General features: G+C 40.3%; 1 protein-coding gene across 3 annotated transcripts; it reads left to right on the top strand.

Moving 5' to 3' along the window:
• The first annotated feature begins 10,162 nt into the window (after positions 1 to 10,162).
• sp8b (sp8 transcription factor b) lies at positions 10,163 to 14,464 on the top strand. Of its 3 annotated transcripts, none has more exons than XM_041044882.1 (2): positions 10,163 to 10,225; positions 13,127 to 14,464. In XM_041044882.1, the coding sequence occupies exon 2, from the start codon at positions 13,160 to 13,162 to the stop codon at positions 14,462 to 14,464; it is 1,305 nt and encodes a 434-aa protein (XP_040900816.1). In that variant the 5' UTR covers positions 10,163 to 10,225; positions 13,127 to 13,159. The 3 variants fall into 3 exon arrangements, with proteins under 3 accessions (XP_040900816.1, XP_040900814.1, XP_040900815.1); XM_041044880.1 differs by lacking the exon at positions 10,163 to 10,225 and adding an exon at positions 12,605 to 12,625; XM_041044881.1 differs by lacking the exon at positions 10,163 to 10,225 and adding an exon at positions 12,804 to 12,902.
• Positions 14,465 to 21,748: the final 7,284 nt, after the last annotated feature.

Below are 21,748 nucleotides of genomic sequence, written 5' to 3'. Positions count from 1 at the left end.
GTGGCAATCAGAGGCATCAGCATCCTTAACGCATCATGGAGAGTGCTTGTGATACCACGCCGTGGGGACCTCTGCTCTCTAACCTCTTAACACAGCAGCACTCTAACTGAAGTGACCTCTGCTGCTTTATAGAGCTACCCCCAGAGGATACCTAAACGCAGAATCCACCGGGTCACAGTATAAGGCACCATTAACCCGAAACCTCCAGGCTGGACTCAGTATGTTTAAAAATCTCTCCTCCTGCAATCACAGAAGCATCAACACCTTGTTGGCTGACCCTGTCACACAGCAGTCTAGATACTTGATCTTTAATGTAAGGGTCACATCTCTAATGGATCTGTAGTTGCGCGTCTGTGATACGTGTAGCTGACAATAAAAAGAAATGCTAATTTTTATGCTGCTTTGATACTGAAAACACGGGAACGGGTACACATTCCTTCCTATCCACACTCCCAACACGATTACTTAGAAATGAAGCGGAAAATGGAAGCGATTTATTAACGAGACATTAGAGGCACTTTTAATAACCTTCCCATCCTGCTCAGCAGGGAGCTGCGGATTACACCACACAGGTTTCGGTGACACCAGAAAGGAAGTCCCCCGCCGGGTGTGTGAAGAGCGCAGAGGGACACAATACCCAGCCTGGGGTTCTCACATCCCGCTCTGGGCCCTCACCCCAGGGGGAAGGACAATGGGTTAAAAAGGCATGAATGTCCTGCCTATCCAGGATATAATGTAGGTGGCTGCCACTGGGTCTGAATGGCCTGACAGAACAGCGGAGGGAGAGGCACAAAGAGCCCATAATAAAAGAGATTCCTCGGGTCAGTAAAGCATTGCATTCACTTTGGCCTCCACAGCTCACAGCCTCTCCTCTCACATTCACCTTTAGTCTAAACTGCAACAGCTAGCTATAGAATATATTTAAAATAGCAAATATATCCGTGAAGTGTAAGTGTTGTTCTTCTGACTAGAAATAAAGTTAAAAAAAAAAAATAAAAATTTCACTACTTTTTAAATCACAAATTATAAGGTTTTTTTAAATGGAGGAGGAAAGATAAATCTGTTCAAAAAGGGAAATATTAATGCTATTGCTGATTACTGTTTAATAGTAGCTACGGTAAGTACTAGCAGAAGCTGTACTGGTACAAACTGTGCATGATAATTTTAAGAGGAAATGTAAGGCGCTCATCTGAACTTGTTTGAGTGCACTTAAGAAAAAGGGATCCAGTTTAAAAGGAAAATCGTCACTCCCACTAAAAGTAGGGGAAGGATTAGAGGAATTCCACAGTATCGAGTGACATATGTTCGTGCCAAAGTGTGAGAAATCAACAGCTTGATGATTTCCTGTTAAAGGTCTGCGCGCTCACAATGAATCAGAGCAGTATGCTCAGGTTAACTGAAAAAAGTGCACTGGTTGATGTTTTGCACAGCAAAAAAAAAAAAAAAACACTTATCCAATATATGCAAGTGTCTCCATTGACTGCATCAAGTCAATAACCATTAAAATGCGTAACCATTGTCCAATTCACAGGCTGGGACAATCAGATAATGCAAGGAGACAAGAGATGATGCCCACACAGACACATGCCTTTACTGCACCCTTAATCTAATTAAAGTAAATAAACTTATAACTGATCTCCTTGGTGACAAAACACTGCTGAGGAAGCTAATTTGCTTCCTTGTTGTGGCTCCAGAAACAGATAATACTGTTTTATTACACAAAGGTCACCAGGGAAATTAACTTCTGGGCCAGCAAATAAAAGAAAGGCCTGGCACTCAGAATAACAAGTACATACTGATTACATTCAATCATGAGAGTCCCAGTTGGGTAGGACGCTGACCTTTCTGCTGTCTTGTCAGGAAATAAGATATGTAAACGCAGGATGGGCCACTTACACAGGGCCATCTCTATGTTGTATTGTGGAAACAATTTGGCAAGGCAGCCACAACAAGGCAGATTGTGCAAGTTATCCGTTTGAAAGAAGTTTAATTTTAACAGTTGAATAGAAATCCATGGCTTTTTCAGACTCGAAGAGCACAAAATTGGATTAAGAGCACACCACTGAATTCACAATGAGAGAACAAAAAAAGTTTCAGTTTCATTGTCTCCTATTTAATACAGCCAAAGTCTCGGGGTGTTATTAGTCACCCTCCATTAAATTGATAAGACAGTTCCAGTTTCTTCTTCTGCTTACATGAGATAATTTACCACAAATCGCCAAACTAGCAATCATTTGACGATTAACTTAATTCATTTCTGGTATTATTTATTTCAGTTTCTACGACAAACACAGAGCTGAATGTTTCTTTTATTGTACACTTTCATTTCATTTTGTCGCTCTCCTGCTGGTGCAGTTAGTCACTGTCTCCCTCTTTCTCCATGATTGATGTTTACAGGTCATAGCAATACTCTTAACTCATTAGTTAGAAAGGGAAAGATGGGAGCACTTGCTGGAGTGAGATATTGCAGAGGAACAGAGGGAGCAATTTCAATGGGGAGACAGAGAAACTTAGCGTCAGTGTGATAATAGCCCCTGAACTATTGCATGTTTCAATCAATGGAGACAGAAGTAAATAAAAACCAGAGGGGAAGATTCACCGGCATCGATCCCGGCTCAACACAGACCTTGCTGACAATCTATGGTCTGGGCCAGTAATGCTCCCAGTCATCCACAAAATCAATGAAACTCATCCTTTCAATAGCATCCAATTATTAGCACAAAGTAAAGGCAGCCTTCCACAATAAATCAGAAAACTTTATTGAAAAGGGACGCAGACAAGATAAATGCTAATTGGAATGTGAATAATGTGCAATACTAAAAACAATACTATTAAAAACACTCAGCTAGTATGTTTCCAACTTGGGTTGCATCTCATGGGATGAATACAACACTTAGACAGGGGTTTATCCCACCTAAATGATTTAGATTCATGTGAGTCTGAACAGAAATGTAGTATTTAAAACTTATTATCATTGTTTCGAAATTTGGGTGAACTGTCCCTTTACGCTTGACATAAGCTTTATGCGTACCTCTCAGGACAATCAGTTTTCTTTTCTTTCTTTCTTTTTTTTTTTTAACACTTGCTCAGTGTGGTTTACATCAGATGAGGGGATATCCAATGTTCCCCTCTGCTGGCCCCCGAGTAATAACCATTAATTTCCCATCAGAGTTTGTGTTAATTAAAAAAGCTACAGGTTTAATTGCCGTTAAATGTAATGATGTTAGATCTCATGTTCATGTGTTTAGCTCCACCCATCACCAGCTCGTTACTCAGACTTGCTGGATTTAATCAGATGGAGAAGGAAGACTTGTCTCTAATTATCTGCTCGGCTTTATCATTTAATCTTACTAAAACAGCTCCTCACATGTGCTGCAGCATCAACTTATAATATATCTTTGCTAAGTCGAGTGTTGACAATCAAACACTTCCATAAAGTGCTCTGCCAATGTAATTGTTTGCCTACATGTGCTTTATTATGTGTTTATTAAGAACCACTGTTTATTTCTCGTATATATTTGATCTCTTTATTGTTTTTCATCTTTTCTCAGAGAAACAAACCTGCAAAGTGCAAATTGGAGTTTAAAAAAAGGCTCCATTAAATTAGCACAGACTTAATAAAAACATGATTTGTGTGCTACTCTCTGCTTCATTTTACTACATCAACATAAAATCAACCAGATTTGGGGCACCGAAAGGAAAGTATCATGTAAAACGAGTGAGCGCACAATTGGATTTTAGGAGGTGAATTCACACCAAACACACAGAGCCCTCAGTGGTGTCTGCTCACTTCCAAATTTTTATGTCAGAGAACTCATGACAAAGTATATGGCATAACTCCAGTGATCACTCACAACTCACAGTCAACAACATCATGCTCAGGGACTACAAAATGTAAGAGTAAGAGCTATCACAAGTCACCTTACTATAACACTTTTGGTAAATGAGCCATAAATTGTTTTGTGGCTTTGATGCTGACCCACACTCATAAAGTATTACAGGTATTAAAAAACAATTATCTCCCATTCTCCCAAAATAGCCTCCCAGTACTATGTACAGCAATGTAATTTAGTCGGTGCTGCGACGGACTGCAAACTCAGCTGCTGTGTGCAATAGTACACTAAACAGGAGTGCTCCTGTAGCGAGTGTAGGAGGATCATGGGTATTCCTGCACTAATTTATGAGCCTTCTCCAAATGTCATAAATCTGCCCTGCTCAACAGCTCATCAACACCACTGCTGTTATAGAACAGTACCTGGTAACTGCGCGCACAAGATCAATCAACTCCTCTTCAAAAATCCAAAAATAGTTTTGCGTGGTGTCACCATTTGTAACAAAGTGCCCTCAGAGAGCTGTCAATCTTCTGTTTCTCAATCGATAAAATAGTTTTTAACAGTGACACATTAGAATACTTGCTTCAAAAGTCAGCTCCTATTTGAAGGAATAAATGACACATAAAATGCCACACTGAAAAACTGGGGGAATATGTATGTCTATGTGCATTTCTTCTAGTTGTGTATGTGACTAAACATGGCAGTTCTGCAGTATTTGATAAGATATAAACATATATAGTCATAAACAGATGTCTAGATTTCCATCCATCCCCAGTCACTCCTCAACAAGCTCATATCAAGGGTGTGGGCTTCTTTCACTGCATTGTTGGATGAAGTGCTGGTAGAACACACTTGCTTGTAGTGTGGAGGGGAAGAAAATCTGATTAAACAATTAGTGTCAATTAGCCCCGATCAAATCACTCTACAAACAATTGGTCTCTAGTGCCCGGCTTAATTACAGGCGACTTTCAGCTCCTTATCATGAGCCATGTCGCCTGTGATTCATGTCCGACTCACGTCTGTCCCTCAAGCACCATCAATTATCCACCAGTAAACAAATCCACCAGGCAAAAAAAAAAGGAAAAAACAAACAAAAAAAAAAAACCCACACACAGCTCCAGGTCCCAGGCCTGATTAGCATACCTCTATGTATGCTCGTCAGCTGCTGTGATCAAAGCAGGGATGTGATGAGGTGAACAGTTTGCTGATAAAAGGATAAGATGAGATGATGATCAGGATGGAAAAAAAGAGGTCCACGTTAAAGTCTGATTTGCGTTTAAGTCACAACAGGAATTGTCCTGATTCTGCAGGAAACATCACCGGGCTAAGGCTCGACTAAATTAAAATACATCATGCTATGTTTATACTGTGCCCTCATACAACATAAGTGATTCATTTGATGTCAGGCTCTGGAGACAGTTTACACTGATAACAGGGATTTTTTTTTTAAAGTTTGATCATGTAAACACAAAGGCATAAAGGCACAACCACAACTCAAAATGTGAGGTCAGAGCCCTTGATTTCAACACACAAACACTCACACATGTACACCGAACATACACAATGCACATAACGTGTGAAGGGGAGCGACAGTAGGCGCGATGACATGTTAAATTACCCTGGTGATGTATAGCTTAATGAACCCCTTGTGTTGATCACGCTCCACATTAATCAACAGCCATGAACAGATTCCCTTATTTTCTCAATGCTGCCTTGATAAACTGCAATTTCATTTAACCTTGGACAGCAACTTTAATAGCTTCCACAGGACAACTGTCAATACTTCCCTGGGTATACAGTGATTAAATTGCAAGGCGAGAAGTGTGTCCCAGCTTCCTCCTCATGCTCATCCTGCATCTCCCTCTCTTCAGCACCCCCCCACCTCCGCATCGCTCCCCTTCCCCCCTTTACTTCAAATCACAATTTGTACTTTCTCACTTGCACAGGCTGCACTTAAAAGCCAAAGTCAAAACAGACATTTTTTGGACACTTCTGTGAAATCGCTGGGATTATCTGTCACCACCTGTTGTGGTTTCTAAAAGAAATTAATCTGTCAGAAAGTTAGAAACTAACTTTTACATATTATTGCATTTTCGTTAGATTAACCTGTTGATTCTTTTAGATTTAAATTTTTTGGAATGTCTAGTATGTCTAATTCACATTTTTGGAAAACCGAGTATTGATATCTTTCTCTGGTTGTAACCTGTTTGTGTTGTTTACTCTGTAGATACATGAGCATATCACTTAAACACTACAATCGTAACAGCTACTGCAACTATGAATGTGCCCAAAAACGTTCACATGATGTATCAAACATAAACGAGCAGTCTCAGAGGCAAATATTTCCATCACAGTTATTTGCCATTTCTAAGTTTCCTTGTTGTCCGTGAGCTCAGTGGACGGGATAAAAGAAGATGGTGACAGGCAGTGACCTGAGCCCTGTCATAATGATTTTCTGTGATACCCTCCACCCTTGTCAATTTAGCATAAATTATCAGCCATGAAAGGCCTGCTGGCTGATTAAAACCAATTGTCTGGGTAGGGAAGGACAAGGCAACCTCTTTATTGTATGATAAACTAAGTTAATGGAAGAAGACAATCTCCCCTCTGGGAAATCGGACTGACTCTTAATTAAAGCATTGTGTTTTCTCTGCTGGATAGAAGGACCTTTCTATTATTCCAACATGCACTTGAATGAAACTTTAATGATAATGTGATAGATAAACGGAGGCAACATGTCAGTGCAGTGGGGTGGGGTAGAAAAAAAACATAGTTATTCTTGCTGTGTGAATATTTGACAAGAAATAGGATGACATATTTGTGGTGCTTGCAAATGTAATCAACGCCAATCACTCTCAACAAATAATGCAACTGTGTGTTTTAACAGGTTTGTTTATCAAAAACACATGCCTGACACTTGGTAATTACACTTGATCTCAAAACACATTATCACCTTTGGAGAACATGTTTCATTATCACATCCACAGCTGAAAAGATTCCAAGTTGTATGTCACATGTTAAGCAGAAGAAAATCAGTGGTGTTGTGCAGCCTCATCTGCGCTCAGGGAACAATACAAGTTTGCCTTACTCTTGTGCTCCTCGGATGACATAACAGAACAGCAAACATTTCTCTGTCCTGCGCCTCTCGTTGGCTTCCTCCACCCACACTTGAGAGGTGACAGGCGTACACCCGGACTTCCATTATTATCCAACACAGCAAGAATGCCTCCAGGAGGATAATTACTGAAACTTGAAGAGCTAGGGCTAATCCTAAGTACTTCACTTTGTATGACTGCCTCGCCCGCCTGTCTCTTAGACTGCCGCTCACACTGACAAAGTGCAATGTTGGGCTCAGTGAAAGTCAATAAGAAGACCTCATGGCCCACAGATGTAGCAGTCAAGCCAAATGGCGGCAAAATGCACTGTTATCTCTGTTTATCATAAACAGCCTGTGTTTGAAACACTGTAATCTATCACCTCAGCCAAGCAAACAAGTGGCCTGGGAAAACACAGATCACAACATCCAGCAAGGCCATCCAACAAATTCCCAAATAAATGATTCAACTTATTTTATTTTCATAATAGACAGACAGTCTTTTGGTGAGAGAAAGGCAAACAACCCAGACAGACTGTGGTGGGCTCTAACACTACCAGGAGGGCAGCAGCGACAGCTACTATATAACCTGAACTATAAAGTCCTGGCCAGAGAATGTCAACGCTGCAGCCGTCAGGCGTGCTTTGACTGACGGGTGCTGAGACGGATCATTAGCACCCTGTCTTGACATATTTGCGTGACAAGACCCATCACAAGACCCACGGCAATTCTGAGGATGTTCGTTATTTAACATACAATTATCTTAATATAGGGAGACAAATTATGCCCATCCAAATTACCATTTACATGGTTTCCATGTAAACCAGCAACATGGCAACTGTGAACAAAGAAGCCAGCGCCCAGGGTTGTTAAATACAACAAGCAACTTAAATCAAAGCTTTTAAACAGCCTACAGAGCCAGACAAGATGATTTTAATCATTTTTATTATATATGAATGTGACACATATATAAATTGCTATATAAATCTGCTGCTGCTGATTAACTGCTTCTTGTTTTGATTTTTGTTGCAAACAGACACAACTTGAAAGGCAAAAGAAAGTTTTTTTGGCGGCTCTCACCATTCATCCCAGGAGGAACCAGAGGCTCCCGTCCTGCCAGACAAAGCCAGGAACAGCTGGCTGATCGATACCCGACAAAAGCTCAGAGGTTAGAGCAGTCAAGAGATTGTTAACTAGCCATTTTATTTGCCAGACATTTATATCATTGTTTATGGTTCAGTGCACCCCTTCAGTACAGGCCATGCCGCACACCTGTGCTTGGAACACTTTCAGGGCCTCTTCACCCACTTTTCATGAATTCATGAGCAAAGGAAAAACTGACACCACGTCTCCAAGTTGGACAAAATCCTGAGATAGATAAATAGATATTTACAGGTTTTTTCTACGATATTTACATCATTAATGTTCATCCCATCACATTTTGCATCACTGTGAGTGGTTCGTTTGGCACATAAAAGTGACCCTGGTTATCTATATGAAGGTTTTACCAAAAGCATTAATGCGTACATGTGAGTGAGTGAGTGCAATGTGCAGGTGTAAGTGCGCAATGATGGCAGTCGAGCATGGAATGGGCCTGTATGTGCGCATTCCTGCATATGCATGTGTATTTATGTTTGTGTGAATATGGGTGTTGGTGTACCATGCATCCCAGCCGGCAACACATGGCTTTGCTGCCACCACTCTGGCTCGTGTTGTGAGCGTCCCTGCAGGCTGGCAGAGAAGGGGAGACCCTCTCTGTGGCTCACCCAGGCGGAGAGGGGCTTCCTGCACATCTTTTGTCACACCATTTGGGCCCTTGTGTCTGTGGCTGCCCTGCTCCGGACCCACTTGGCAGCTCACCGCGCAGACGGACATCTGCTCTTTCCAACCTCCTGGTGAATAGAGAAAACAACAACCAACAGACCCTGCTCTCTTACTCTCTGCTCTGCTTACTTTACTGCATACAGTTACACAGTGCCTGCTAAGACTGTTACAACATTTTGATGATTCTAGCAACAAGAAGAGTCACATCTATCTATGTTTTTTCTTTATAATATAATAACAGTGCACTAAATGTACTCAAGGATTATCTGTAATAATCTGTAATTGTTATAAATGAATACCAGCGTTTTAATCATGTACCCTATACCTTTCTATTTAAAAAATAACTGTGCAGAAAAATAGAGTAATTATGACTATATGCTGCCTGAGCCACAGCGGTCTTCTAATTGCTGTGGAAAAGCCACAAGTGATTACCTTCGGTTTTCCTCCAGGAAAAAAAAAAATCTTTGATAGGAAGGCCTGCAGATTATCGAGTTGCTTTGTAAATCTCCACATTAAAGTATAGTTCTGCATCTCTGGCTTGACTCCTCTCTCCCGCTTCTCTAAGCGGAGTGATTCTGGAGCACGCAATATTGAACGCACTTTGTTCGTGCTCAGCGGCCCAGAATAACTCGGTCATTATGGTGGCGAAAGGGACAGGTTTTGAGTTTGATTTCATGATGGTAATATAGCCCATGTGTGTAGGAGAAGAAAGGCTTCAATAGGGACATCTGTTCAATGCGGCTTACAGTTACAGCCGTGCGATAAGAACAACCTGTGCACACCATATGAACTAGGACCGACCCTCTCTAGCTGCTGAACGCAACAGGCAACAAAAGAGGGTTTTTTTCTTCTTCTTCTTCTTCTTCTTTTTGCAGAAGTGCAGTGCTCTGAGAATAAATAATTGGACAAGCAGATTTTGAGGTACACGTGGAAGATTAAATATCTCGTGTACTTCTGTGGCTTCGGCAGCAAGATGTTTCCTGTCGGGGGGTTATCACACTGACCCCTGACATCAGACTTTGCTGGTATGATCGCTTAGTAATTTGTCACCAGAGGCCACGACATGTCCCCCTGTAGCTGTAGCCCACACCTTGCTCTCCAAATGCGTAAAATCACCACCATAACATCATGAATGACCATCCCTGTCTCAGAGGAAGAAGAAAGGGGAAAACCAGTTGCACCACAGACATTTAAGTGTTTTGTCTTGCGATACAAACTTCAATTATTTGCAAAAAAATAAAAAATAAAAATAGTAATCATTATTATTATATGTGTATCTTTATATACCTGTTAGGGGTTTGCGTGCATGTAGAGGAAACCGCGGATATTTCCAAAGTTAATCCTAATTGAATTGCCAGTGTAACATTTATCTGGCATGGTCCACAGTCACACCGCAGGCAGGAGATGTTGTGTTTTACTCTGCTGAGAGCAAACGTCGAGGGTCAATCAATGCACTGCGGAGCGGAGGAGCACGGTATGTAGGGCTTTTTTTTTTTATTCTCGCCGTTACTTTGTCACATTTTTATCCGCCTTTGAGCAGCGTTACATAATATGTTTGCAGCTCTTTATGATTTTCGATAGTTTTCGTGATTGGTTAGTTCGACGGAAATAAAATAATGAACAAGGGACGAGCGGATCGATACAGTTTCTTTCTTATCTTGCAACGTCAATAAGCCAAGTGAATGTGTGTGTGTGAGTGCGTGAGTGTGTGTGTGTTTGTTTCCGACTATCTAAAATCTGTCCTTGCTTTTATAGAAATTCGTGGCTTATCGTGATTTCTCATTTTCTCTAAAATAATAATAATAACTTTACTAATTAGTAATTCGACACCTTCGCCAGCTTGAAAACAAGCAGAATAACTTAAAACAAAGATTTATATTCGATTACCCGTTTAGTACATGTCAGTAAATTCTTTAAAATGTCTCTGTATTGGAAACTACTGGCAAGCAAATAACATGTGTGCTATAAGAATGATAATTAACATAAATGCATGTACAATGTTCCTGCACCTGTCTTGGAATTAGTTTGTTGATTTTTTTTAACTATGCAACGTTTTGAATAATTTTGGCTCTTTTAGTCCCCCCCTTCCTTCCTTTATTTATTTATTTATTTATCAATTTATTTACAGCTGAAGGTAAAGCAGTGTAAATTAATCCAAAAAGCTGTTGTCCAATCCTAGAAACACAAGAATTAATCAGATAGTCCATCGATCACGCTGTGTAATAAAGGAAGCGACATGGGTTAGGCAGATGATGTGATGAATAATCCCTGGTCGTTTTAATTAACTTTTCCCTGTCCTGTAATGACCAAGCTGGTCAACAGACCCGGTCAATAAGCATGTTAATATCAAACAAATAAAACTGCGGATGATTAAAAACCTCCTGCGTTATTAAATTTGAAATTCAAATGAAATTTATGCTTCCAGTGCACACTGCATGCTAATAGCGCCCACAGAGTCCCAGGGTTCAACACACGTTTTGCCTACAAGTTCTTATTATGTAACAGGAGCTTCCTCTATAGATTTAACAAATGTCAGTGGGCAAAGTGATGAACCTATTCAATATAAGCAGCTTATCATTTTATTTTCAGTCTGACACACAGTGCAATCACTTACTTTAATAAATAATCTCAGTTAACGTGCGGCGCCAACATTATCTATATTGCCAATAACCCATAAAATAAAATCTACATTTTTGAATTTTGTGATTTTGACGCTGATTTTTTTTTTTTTTTCCAAGGTCAGCCCCTCATCCTCTTCATTATCTTCTGTTTTAAACTAACACACAGCGCATAATAAAAATGAATAATTCTCCTCCGGAATGCACCATCTACCAGTTTTAATCAAAACTGTCAGGATAATTGAACACAATTACAGTAATGTGAAAGTTTGAGACGGTGTAATATAGGTCCACGACCAGAACAAAGCAGCCTTTATATCTTGTGTAATAGTTTGTGTATATTAACTCTTAAGAAGTTAAAACATGCAAAATCCCGCAGGGGTGAATTATGCCAGAGACAGAGCGAGTTTCTGATATGAGCAAGAAAGAAAGAAAGAAAAGGAGAGAGAAAGAAAAGATGGAGAGGGTCTTGTAAAATAAAACACCTGAGCAGATTGAAAAAAAAGCTGAAATACTGCGCCGAAAAATGCAAGCACACACAAACACACACACGCGCAAAGGATGAGGCGGTGCTGACCCACTTAAGTTTACTCGCGTTTGCATTTTGCGGAAAAGAGTTTTCATAAAACTTTTTTTAAGGTTGAGATCATTTCACGTGTAGTGAGGAACATTTAAGTGATCTGAAAATTGAAACTTAACTTTTAAGGGAGTTTTATTTATTTTACTGTATCCTGGTTGACTTTTTTTTTTGCTTTTTGGTGGTGGTCTAGCCATAGTTTACCAATCTTTTTTCTTATTTACCACTAGCTACCTCACCAGACAACAGGCCATCATCCCTCTTTAAATTTATGGAATGTGATGTTCTGTAAAAAAAAAAAAATTCAGTAAGTGGCCCCCTAATTCCTCCTTCCTAATTCACTCTCATTTAACTTTACCTTCCTTCCGCTGTCTTTTATTATGGAGGGGGCGGCGGGGGGAGGTGGGGGAGGTGGACGAGGGTGGAGAGCTGTCTCGGAGGCGCTCTATTGATGACCTCACGGTAGTGTGTGGCAGTGCGGCGGGACAGAGCCGCTGATTGGTCGCCCGTGTCACAGCGGCACTTCAAAGCCGGAGAGGAGCCTACAATTGTGGAAGAATGGGCGGAACACATCATTGTATTGCACACCTCTAAAAAAAACAGTGCTCTGATTCATAAATATAAAAAGATCCTCTGAGGAGGGCAGTGTTTTTGTGTGATGGCAACTTCACTTCTAGGGGTGAGTCTAAAGGACTTTCTTACTGGTTTAATTAGTTCTTGTCATTGTCCGGCGGAGGGGGATTAAACTTACAGCGGTCGCAAAGTAACTGCAAAGCCAGTGCGCTGGTTAGATTTTCTGCAAGCGGTTCGTGCACGAGAAAGCCGAGGCTGTGTAGACTCGATATATAAGTTCGTACCGGTGCTGAGAACACGCATGTTTTCCTTGCTGTCTTGTCTGGCATGCGTTTGTAAGCGCCGTGTGTCGCTTTTCAGTTGTCTGCGTTCTGTTCGTCCAGGTAGGAAGTGGTGATGATCTACTGTAATCATTTCCAGACTTTAAAAAAAAGAAAAATCAAACTCATAGCCATGTTAGTACATCTGCTCACAGTGGGGGAAACAGTTTCCTGCTTTAACATTCTTTTTCTGGCTGAAATTCTGCTTTAAAAATGTCTGTAATGAACCTGTTAAACTTGCTAGACTGACCTGTCACTTACAGCTTTCTTTTTTCTTGTCCCTTCAGGAGGAGCCGAGATTAGGATCGACTCCTTTAGCCATGTTAGCTGCAACATGTAACAAAATAGGGAGTCCGAGCCCTTCACCATCGACAATTTCGGATAATTCCTCGTCCTTTGGAAAAGGTTTCCACCCGTGGAAAAGAGCCGCTGCGAGCAGCTGCAGCCTCGGGTCCGGCCTGTCCGGTTTCGGTGTGTCCCGTAATGGATCCGGCATCTCGGACTCTTTCGGCACCAACGGCTCCACTGGATCCAGTGCCTTTTCCCTCACGTCTGGTACCTCATCTAGTTCACACTTTGGAAACGATTATTCTGTTTTCCAAGCATCCGTTTCCAGCAGCTCCCAAGAGTCCAGTCACCAGCCGGTTTTCATCTCGAAGGTGCACACCTCAGTGGACAGTTTGCAGGGCATCTATCCGAGGATGAGCGTTGCGCATCCCTACGAGTCCTGGTTCAAATCGTCTCATCCCGGCATCCCCACAGGAGAGGTCGGGACCACTGGAGCCTCTGCGTGGTGGGATGTGGGAGCGGGATGGATTGATGTTCAAAATCCTAATGGAGCAGCACTACAAACGTCCTTACATTCCGGTGGACTCCAAACCTCCTTGCACTCTCCCCTGGGCGGATATAATTCTGATTACTCGAGTTTAAGTCACTCTGCTTTCAGTACAAGTCCCTCTCCGCACCTGTTGACAACCGGCCAGCACCTGATGGACGGTTTCAAGCCGGTGTTATCCTCTTATCCGGACACAAGCCCCTCTCCATTAACCGGGGCGGGGGGGACTATGCTCTCCGGAGGTCCACCTGCATCTTTAGCGGGATCTCCGAGGTCATCTGCCCGACGGTACTCGGGCAGAGCCACCTGCGACTGTCCAAACTGCCAGGAGGCGGAGAGACTGGGACCGGCGGGCGCCAGCCTCCGGAGAAAGGGTCTCCACAGCTGTCACATCCCCGGCTGTGGGAAGGTTTACGGGAAAACGTCGCACCTAAAGGCGCATTTGAGGTGGCACACCGGCGAGAGGCCGTTTGTGTGCAACTGGCTCTTTTGCGGTAAGAGGTTCACGCGTTCCGACGAGCTCCAGCGACACTTACGCACACACACCGGGGAGAAACGATTCGCCTGCCCGGTGTGCAACAAGAGATTTATGCGTAGCGATCACCTGAGTAAACATGTAAAAACTCACAGCGCCGGGGGATCCGCCGGCTCTGGCTCCGGGGGCAGCGGAGGGAAGAGGGGAAGTGATACCGACAGCGAGCACAGCGCGCCGGGGAGCCCTCCGTGCCATTCTCCCGACCTGTTGCACCCACCTGAGTCAACCCAGGGAGTGGGCATGAACGGCCTCTAAAACTCCCTTCAGTGAAGTACAAACTGTAAAACAGCCAAGTGTCGTGGTGGAATTGTCCGAGCGGACATGAAAGTGGACATACTTTGGTGTATGCCGAATGCTTCATCCTGAGTGTTGTCATTTAATGAGAAAATAGGCCTATGCGTTTCTTTGACTTTTTCTTTCCCTCCAAGTGTTTAAAGACTACTAATTGCATAATTTCATAGCTGTACCATCAGAAACTTCTCATTAATACATCCGCGGTGTGAAAGTGTAATCAAGTTATTGTGGGCACACTGGGACAGGGCACAACAGAAACTTCTTTTTTTTTTTCTTGCAGCCTGATCCTGAATAACCCGTGATGTTTCATTTTCCCAGGGTATGAGACACAAAAGACAGAAAACACTGCTGTGAAAAAATTAGGCCATGCAAAGTTGTGTTACACCTGCTGTCATTCATATTTGTTCATCAAAAAACCAAACTCTGGCACTTTATTATCGAGCAGGAGAAATTGTTTTTGTTTTTTTTGTTTTTAATTTTGTCCCCCGTGGATGGACTGCTCGGTAGGAACAAATACCTGTAGAGTATGGTAAGCTATGGGATGAGATAGTTTTTATTCTGTCTGCCTGATCCCATCAGCCGTTTGATAATGGAGGAGCAGTTGTAGGTTTCTATTTCACATACTGCTATTCACACCACAGCCTACAGTATGTGCTCCAAGTCTGTAAGTAGGCCAGTCGAGTTTACTTACTCTTCACTTCGCTGCAAAATGTGTTGTATATAATGAGAAATGTAGGTTAGAATAATTACAACCCAATGTAAAGGTGAGTAATGTATTTGTCCAGGAGACGATTTTGTATAGGTATTTCTAGTTGTATATGGACTCTAGTAAATATTTGAAAATATACGGAAATGTACTTGGATTTTTCTTTGACATGATATGAAATGTATTGTGGGGAGTTATATTTAACCACGAGTTTTCTTGTATTTAGGGGTCTATCATTAGGCGCACTTTGAATTTATTTGTAAGGTTTTGAAATCATTTACTGTTTACCAACTCATTTAATTTAAGTAAGCATGTTGTAAAGTGATTTTAATTTTACAATGATTTTTTTTTCCTCCTCCGAGAATGGCTTTTTATGTAAGCCACTCAATAAAGTCAGTATGAATTCAGAAGCAAGTTGATCGACTCAGTTTGTTTGATTGTTGAGTCGATAAAAATCTACTTTTTGCCGGCAGACCAGAAAAAGTATGAAATCACAGTTTGCCGGGGATTTGTTCATTTATATTACAAGACATGACGTCTTTTCTATTATTAAAGTGAAATACTGTAGGTACTGGGTTTTATGATCTTCGTGTACAGCTGGTGGTTTTTACAGGTTCCTCAGGCCAAGGTGGAAAAAGGGGGGCCCTCAGCAAAATCAGGGCCTCACCCAGAAAGTAATTTAAGTTTCAATAATACAACTAAGCAATTAAACAGAACATCTGTTTAAAAAAAGAGAGAGAAGAAAATTTTAGAGTTAAGAAAATTTAAACTCGGGTTAAATTCAATTATTCTCGCTTCATGTGTGTTTTTCTACTGAGCGTAAAAAAGAACTCAAACTTCTCTGAGGCCGAAATCAACACAGACCACACGACTGATTCTGTGAAGCCACTGTTTTATTAACCGTCAGTTACTGTGTGACCAAGACCAAATTAACCTTATTTCCAAAGGAACATATTATAGTTTGTTTTTGTTTTTTTGTTTGTTTGTTTTCTGGTTTTTTTTTTTTCTTTCTATTTTATTTTACTGTTTTATTAAATTTGTTTTCAATTTTTTTTCTTTTTACAAAATTACAAAACCTTCAACTTTAACTTAAGAGTTTTTTTTCTTTGTAATCAAACTTTGATGCGCTCACCGGACACACGATGTTTCTTAATGTTAAATTGTGCTGACGGTTTGGCGTTAACCTTTAAATGTCCATGTTACTGACAGAAGTCTGTAAATACTTATACAGTGTAAATAGGACAATTTCAGGAAAAACAAATCATTTTGTGGCGAGGAGTCCCGTTCATATTTAGGATGAGCTTAATTTGACTTGATCTGAAGTTAGATTAAATCACTTTCCTGTTACTGGAATTCAAAAATGATCACTAGCTTATAAAGCTTCAGAAACTAAAAAATAATTGCGTGTATACATTTATTTTTATTATTTATTTAAAGTTTATTTTTTTGAAATACCTGGACAGAGATCACACGCTTAGGCCCCTTTTCCTTTTATGCAAGCAACTTGGATTTTGTATTTTCTGTCATTTACGGCTGATAATTATATTATTTCCCCCCTTGTTTTCAGGGGGGAAACACAAGACACAACAAATTTACGCACGCAGTCATACATGGCAGTTGTGCGCACTGAAGCGCCGTGGAACACTTTCACTGAGTTAAAAGAAAAAAGCATGGACGAGATAGGACTTTTTCTTATTACATTTTTCATGCCCAGTGTTTTCTGTTTCATGAGCTCAGAGTGAAGAGCAAACTAAAGCCAGTATCTCTCAAACTTCTCGTAATCTGCTTTTCAGTCACAGCTTTGTAGCGCCATCTAGCGCTTTCCCGTTCAACCAACAGCAATTTAAAGCCCAACTTTGATCCGCTTATCCGGAGCAACTTGTGGTTTGGGGACCTGGGATTATTTTAAGATTGCTTTTATAGCTTATTATAAATTATTTTAGCAAGCTTCCTTTCAGTGTTGCTGCACCAAATAATCTCTACACCTTTAATTTTTCTTTTCAGTGCTCTTAGACTAAAAGTTGAGGCTTTGATTTCAACAACTGGAACTGCAGAGATAAACACACGACACTATACCTGATGTCTGTTTCCACAATACCGGATATATGCATTTTTAGGGCAACATAACATAATCACAAGTGTCCTGTTCACCCACCTGGACGTCTTGAGTCGCAGCTGAATTTTGGATGACAGGGACACAAACTGCTACAGGTCTGAGTTAGATGTGTGTCAGTCAGGGTTGATGGACAATCTGGAGACAAAGGTTCATTAGAAATAATAAAAATGTGCTCTGCAGTGTCTGTGTTTCATATTAAAGTCAAATTAGAAATTGAAGTACTTACAGGTGTCACCTTCTCGTCCTCATGTACAGAGGATGCTTCATTTAGTGGCAGAACTTGAGGACAGCAATAGATATTCTCTGCATCCATCGTCCACACAGTCTCCAACATGTTTGCTGGAATTTCTGAAAAATTCCGATTACAACATAGTGAATATTTAGTTGCTTTAATTTCTTTCTCACAATTTTATCTTCGTACACAAACTAAAATATACTATTTCAGACACCTTACCTCTGTAGCCTCCTCTGCTCTGTTCATACTTTGTCTCCAATGGTTCAGTCGAGCAGAAAACGCTGAAGGGACAACAGTCAAAGTTAAAAGAGAAACCAAGCCAAGTTCAGGAGGGAAAAAAACACTGAAAGAATAGAGCAGATGGGCTTTGACTGAAGAAATTCTGCCTTTGTTGGGTCACTCATGCACTCTGGGGTTGGGTTAAAGAGACATTTAAAACCTGCAGTGCAGTTGATGGCAGCAGACAGATTCCTAAGAGCTCAGTTAAAAAAAACCCTGTGAATAACTTTAGTTTTAATATTCAGAAAAAAAAATATAGATTACTTACAAACAGAGATTGAGCGCAAGGGTTTTCTATTTGGCTGCTGTGTGTGCTTACAGGCTTTATGTTATCTTTGCTGTACTGTGATTACCACAAGATAGTTCAATTTTCATAAGGTTTAACATATTAGTTTTTTTGTTTACTTCATACTGGTTTATTTCATGTTCATTTATTTATTTCAAATTCAAAGAGTGAACCAGAAGCTGAGCATATTACCATAAACTGCTATTTTTATGTGTGAAGCGAAATATCTTTTACTCATAGATTTAAGCCCTTAAGCCCAGCAACGTTTTGTGTTGAGAGAAAAAAAATATTTAACTTTTGAAGTATTTCAGCAGATGACAAAAACATAAACAGGCAAAAAGTAATCATTAAATATGGACAGAGTCATTTTGTCCTAATGTGTCAGAGTGCATGGCTCAGTGTTGTCATGTTATTAGCACCTTCCCAGACTGCTGCAGCATCACCTGGTCCTCAGAGGAATGTCCCGCCGCTGCCCTCATTTGAATTAAACAGGCCTCAGAGGTGGAAGGGCACGGACGCCAGGATGAGCTGCCAACGGTGCGATGGCAGTGAAATCCAACTGTAGTGCTGTCACCTAGAAAACAGGATAGAGAAATAATATCATCCTACACTAGTTAACAGAAATTTGGATGTATGAGAAGCTTTTCAGGTTATATTCTGCTTAATAAGATTTAAGCTGAATAAGAGTCTTGACTGAGTTTGCATGGAAATGCCAGCTTCTTGTGATATGGAGAGACATATTGGGTTTTTGAGCTCTACCGGTAAATCACAGTGTTGTGGTAACACCTCTCACCGATGATGCATCTGCGGCCAATTTTGTGGTTAAAACCCCCCCAGCCACATTGTCATTGTCATCAAACCAACCAATCTCCCGGGAAAGGCAATTTGACGAGGTTCAGAGTTTAGTCAAAATAATTAACAGTAATTGCTGTAACACTGACAGGGGTGCCCTTATACAATGCTTTCAGCAATTTAAATTCATTTATGTCACAGGTGGTGTTTCACCTGTCTGAGAGGAATACCTGCAGATTTAACCTCAGTGTGAGAAGCTCTGCAGGTTTGACTTATAACCTCAGTTTAATTACTTCACCGCGTAAGTGTCTATAACATAAATAAGTTTAAGTCCACTACAGAATCACAATGACCTATTTTTCTACCTGCAAACAAACTTCTAAGGGAAAAAAAACAAATTTTTTTCTCCTGTGACATCAGTGTAAATCCCCTCAGATTCCTTGAGGCACAAAAACCAGAATAAACATGACTTGAGATTAAAAGACATAATCACATTTAACACATTTAATGGTTCCCTTGAAATTTCTTCAAAGAAAACCACAAGAAGGTGACAGTCATCTTCACTCATGATGAAGATTCAAGCTAGCAGGTAAGGCCTGGACATTCATCCCGGGGGTCCTATGACACAAACAGATAAGAAAAGCTATTCAGTAATACATACTGGAAGACCTGTAAGATCAAATATCACAATTATAACTACAATAATTAGTCAGTTAATGAACTAGTCAATCAACAATGTTTCAGCAATAATTTTGATAATCAATAAGTCAATTTTCTAACAAAAATGTCAAACATTTGATGGTTCAAGCCTTTCAAATATTGCTTTTGATTGTCATGCAGTAAACTGAATATCTTTGAGTTCTGCACTGTTGGTCAGAAAAAAAAAGACATGAATGAATGTTTTAGACCCAACGATTGATCGATTAATCATGAAAATAATTAGAGGATTGACTGATAATAAAAACAATCTTTAGTTGCAGCCTTAATCACTATGGAAGAATTACATTAAAATGTTTCAGCTGCATAATAACAGAGAAGTAGATTCCTTATTTTGGCGTCAAAAAGCTTCACTGCTGTTTCCTCTGAGCTTGTTCACCTTTCAATACCTGTTGTTGAGTGTGTTGCATCAGCTCATAGTTACAGTAAATACAGCTCACTGAGTTTTACACAGCTCTAGTTTTCTTTTTAAATCACTACTTCTGCTTCTATTAACTTGTTGGATTGGTGAAAGTCTAAAAAAGGCAAATACAAAGTCAACCCACTCCCTGGTTTAAGAAGAGAAAACACTGACATATCTGCCCAGTTTAAATGTAGAGAAATGGCTCCACCAAGTGGCACAAAAATGCAAGACATCATCTCTATGAGATTCAAATTCTATTTAGCCAAGTTGTAAAATTCATGCATTAGATATTACTTACAAAATGTCAACTTCTAAGAGTTTTATTCTAACTGTGGTGTTAACCTGGTGTTGAGGAAGGGGAAAGAGTCAGGAATAAGGGTTGGAAATGAGCATTGTGCTTTTCCCTTTCCCTTTCTTTCTTTTTGTACATGCATATTCTATAATGTTGAAGAAAGAAAATGAAAGATCTGGTGAGGGATGGACGGATTGATGTAAGCCACAACCATAATGATTCTTGCCATAAATTTGCAGGAAAGAGGCATAAATACACAAAAATGTGACTGATTCTAATTGTGTTAACGTTGACATCTGTATTGTTATATGTATAGTGTTCCCACAGAAAGATGATTTGATGATAGGATGATGAAGGAAGCAGCCATTCTATTAAGATAAGGGGCAATGGTTAAATAATGCCAATATTGAGGAGCCGAATGTTAAAGTATAAAAACAAATAGTGATGGACTCATTCTGATGATCTGAATTGTGCAGGAACTGTGAAATGGCATACAGGCGGATCAGAACAATCTTTCCATCAGTAATTTCACAGCAGACATTATCATTTATCATAGAAGTTCTAAGTTGTTCTATTCATGTGTCCAAATCAGCCATGACAGTGTGACGGCAATCCCGTCTCAAAACTCAGACATAAGTAAATTCCCACACTGCTGTGTTTTTCTGTGTTGTGGCACAGAGGAATAAGATATGTCACGCTTTGGATACACACACAACACTTAATAGTACAATCAATTCATTGTTAGTTGTGACCTTTTCAAGGGATTTGTGGAAAATAAGAAAAATAGTGAATGTCACCACTATTATACATTCTCAAAACAGCCACAAGAGAGCAGGATTTGCTCACAGATCAACAGTATCTTTTGTTTCAGACACTTGCTTCAGAATGATCAGACTGTGGTGATAATTAAATTACTGCGACTGTGTTCTGGTGGAATGTGCAGTATGTGGGTTTTGTCTATTTCATTTTTGACACCAACCTCATGCAGGCACACTACAAGATTATTTGTCAGTGAGAGCAACATAAAAATAAAAGCATAATTTTTTGTTTTTTCATAGTCAGTGATATAGTTTACAAAATACTTCCACTTCAGCAGCAGGGGATGTTAATTTGTGATACTAAAGTCCAGGCTACTGCAGCCACTGGCCATATTTGCTGCTTGAAAATGTGTAATCTACTCAAGAGTGCTTAGTTGCATTCCTTGAGAACAACCGCCTTTGGATGCCAGGGCTTACATCCAAAGACCACAACAGCTCTGAAGGGACATTTCAGCCTTAGTGAGGATATTCATCAGCAAATGTGAACGGTAACACAAACATTAAGCTTCTCACAAAGGGATATTTGAAGTTCTAACTTTTCATACTCTCTGGCGTGTAACTGTTGCACTTTAGGGTTAAGCTGTGAGCAGTCAAAAACAGT

Source organism: Toxotes jaculatrix, chromosome 8 (assembly GCF_017976425.1).
Source record: "Toxotes jaculatrix isolate fToxJac2 chromosome 8, fToxJac2.pri, whole genome shotgun sequence".
In the NCBI taxonomy this organism is placed as follows: domain Eukaryota; kingdom Metazoa; phylum Chordata; class Actinopteri; family Toxotidae; genus Toxotes; species Toxotes jaculatrix.
The sequence above is the reverse complement of the archived record's forward strand: the minus strand, read 5'-3'. Positions and strand labels throughout refer to the sequence as shown.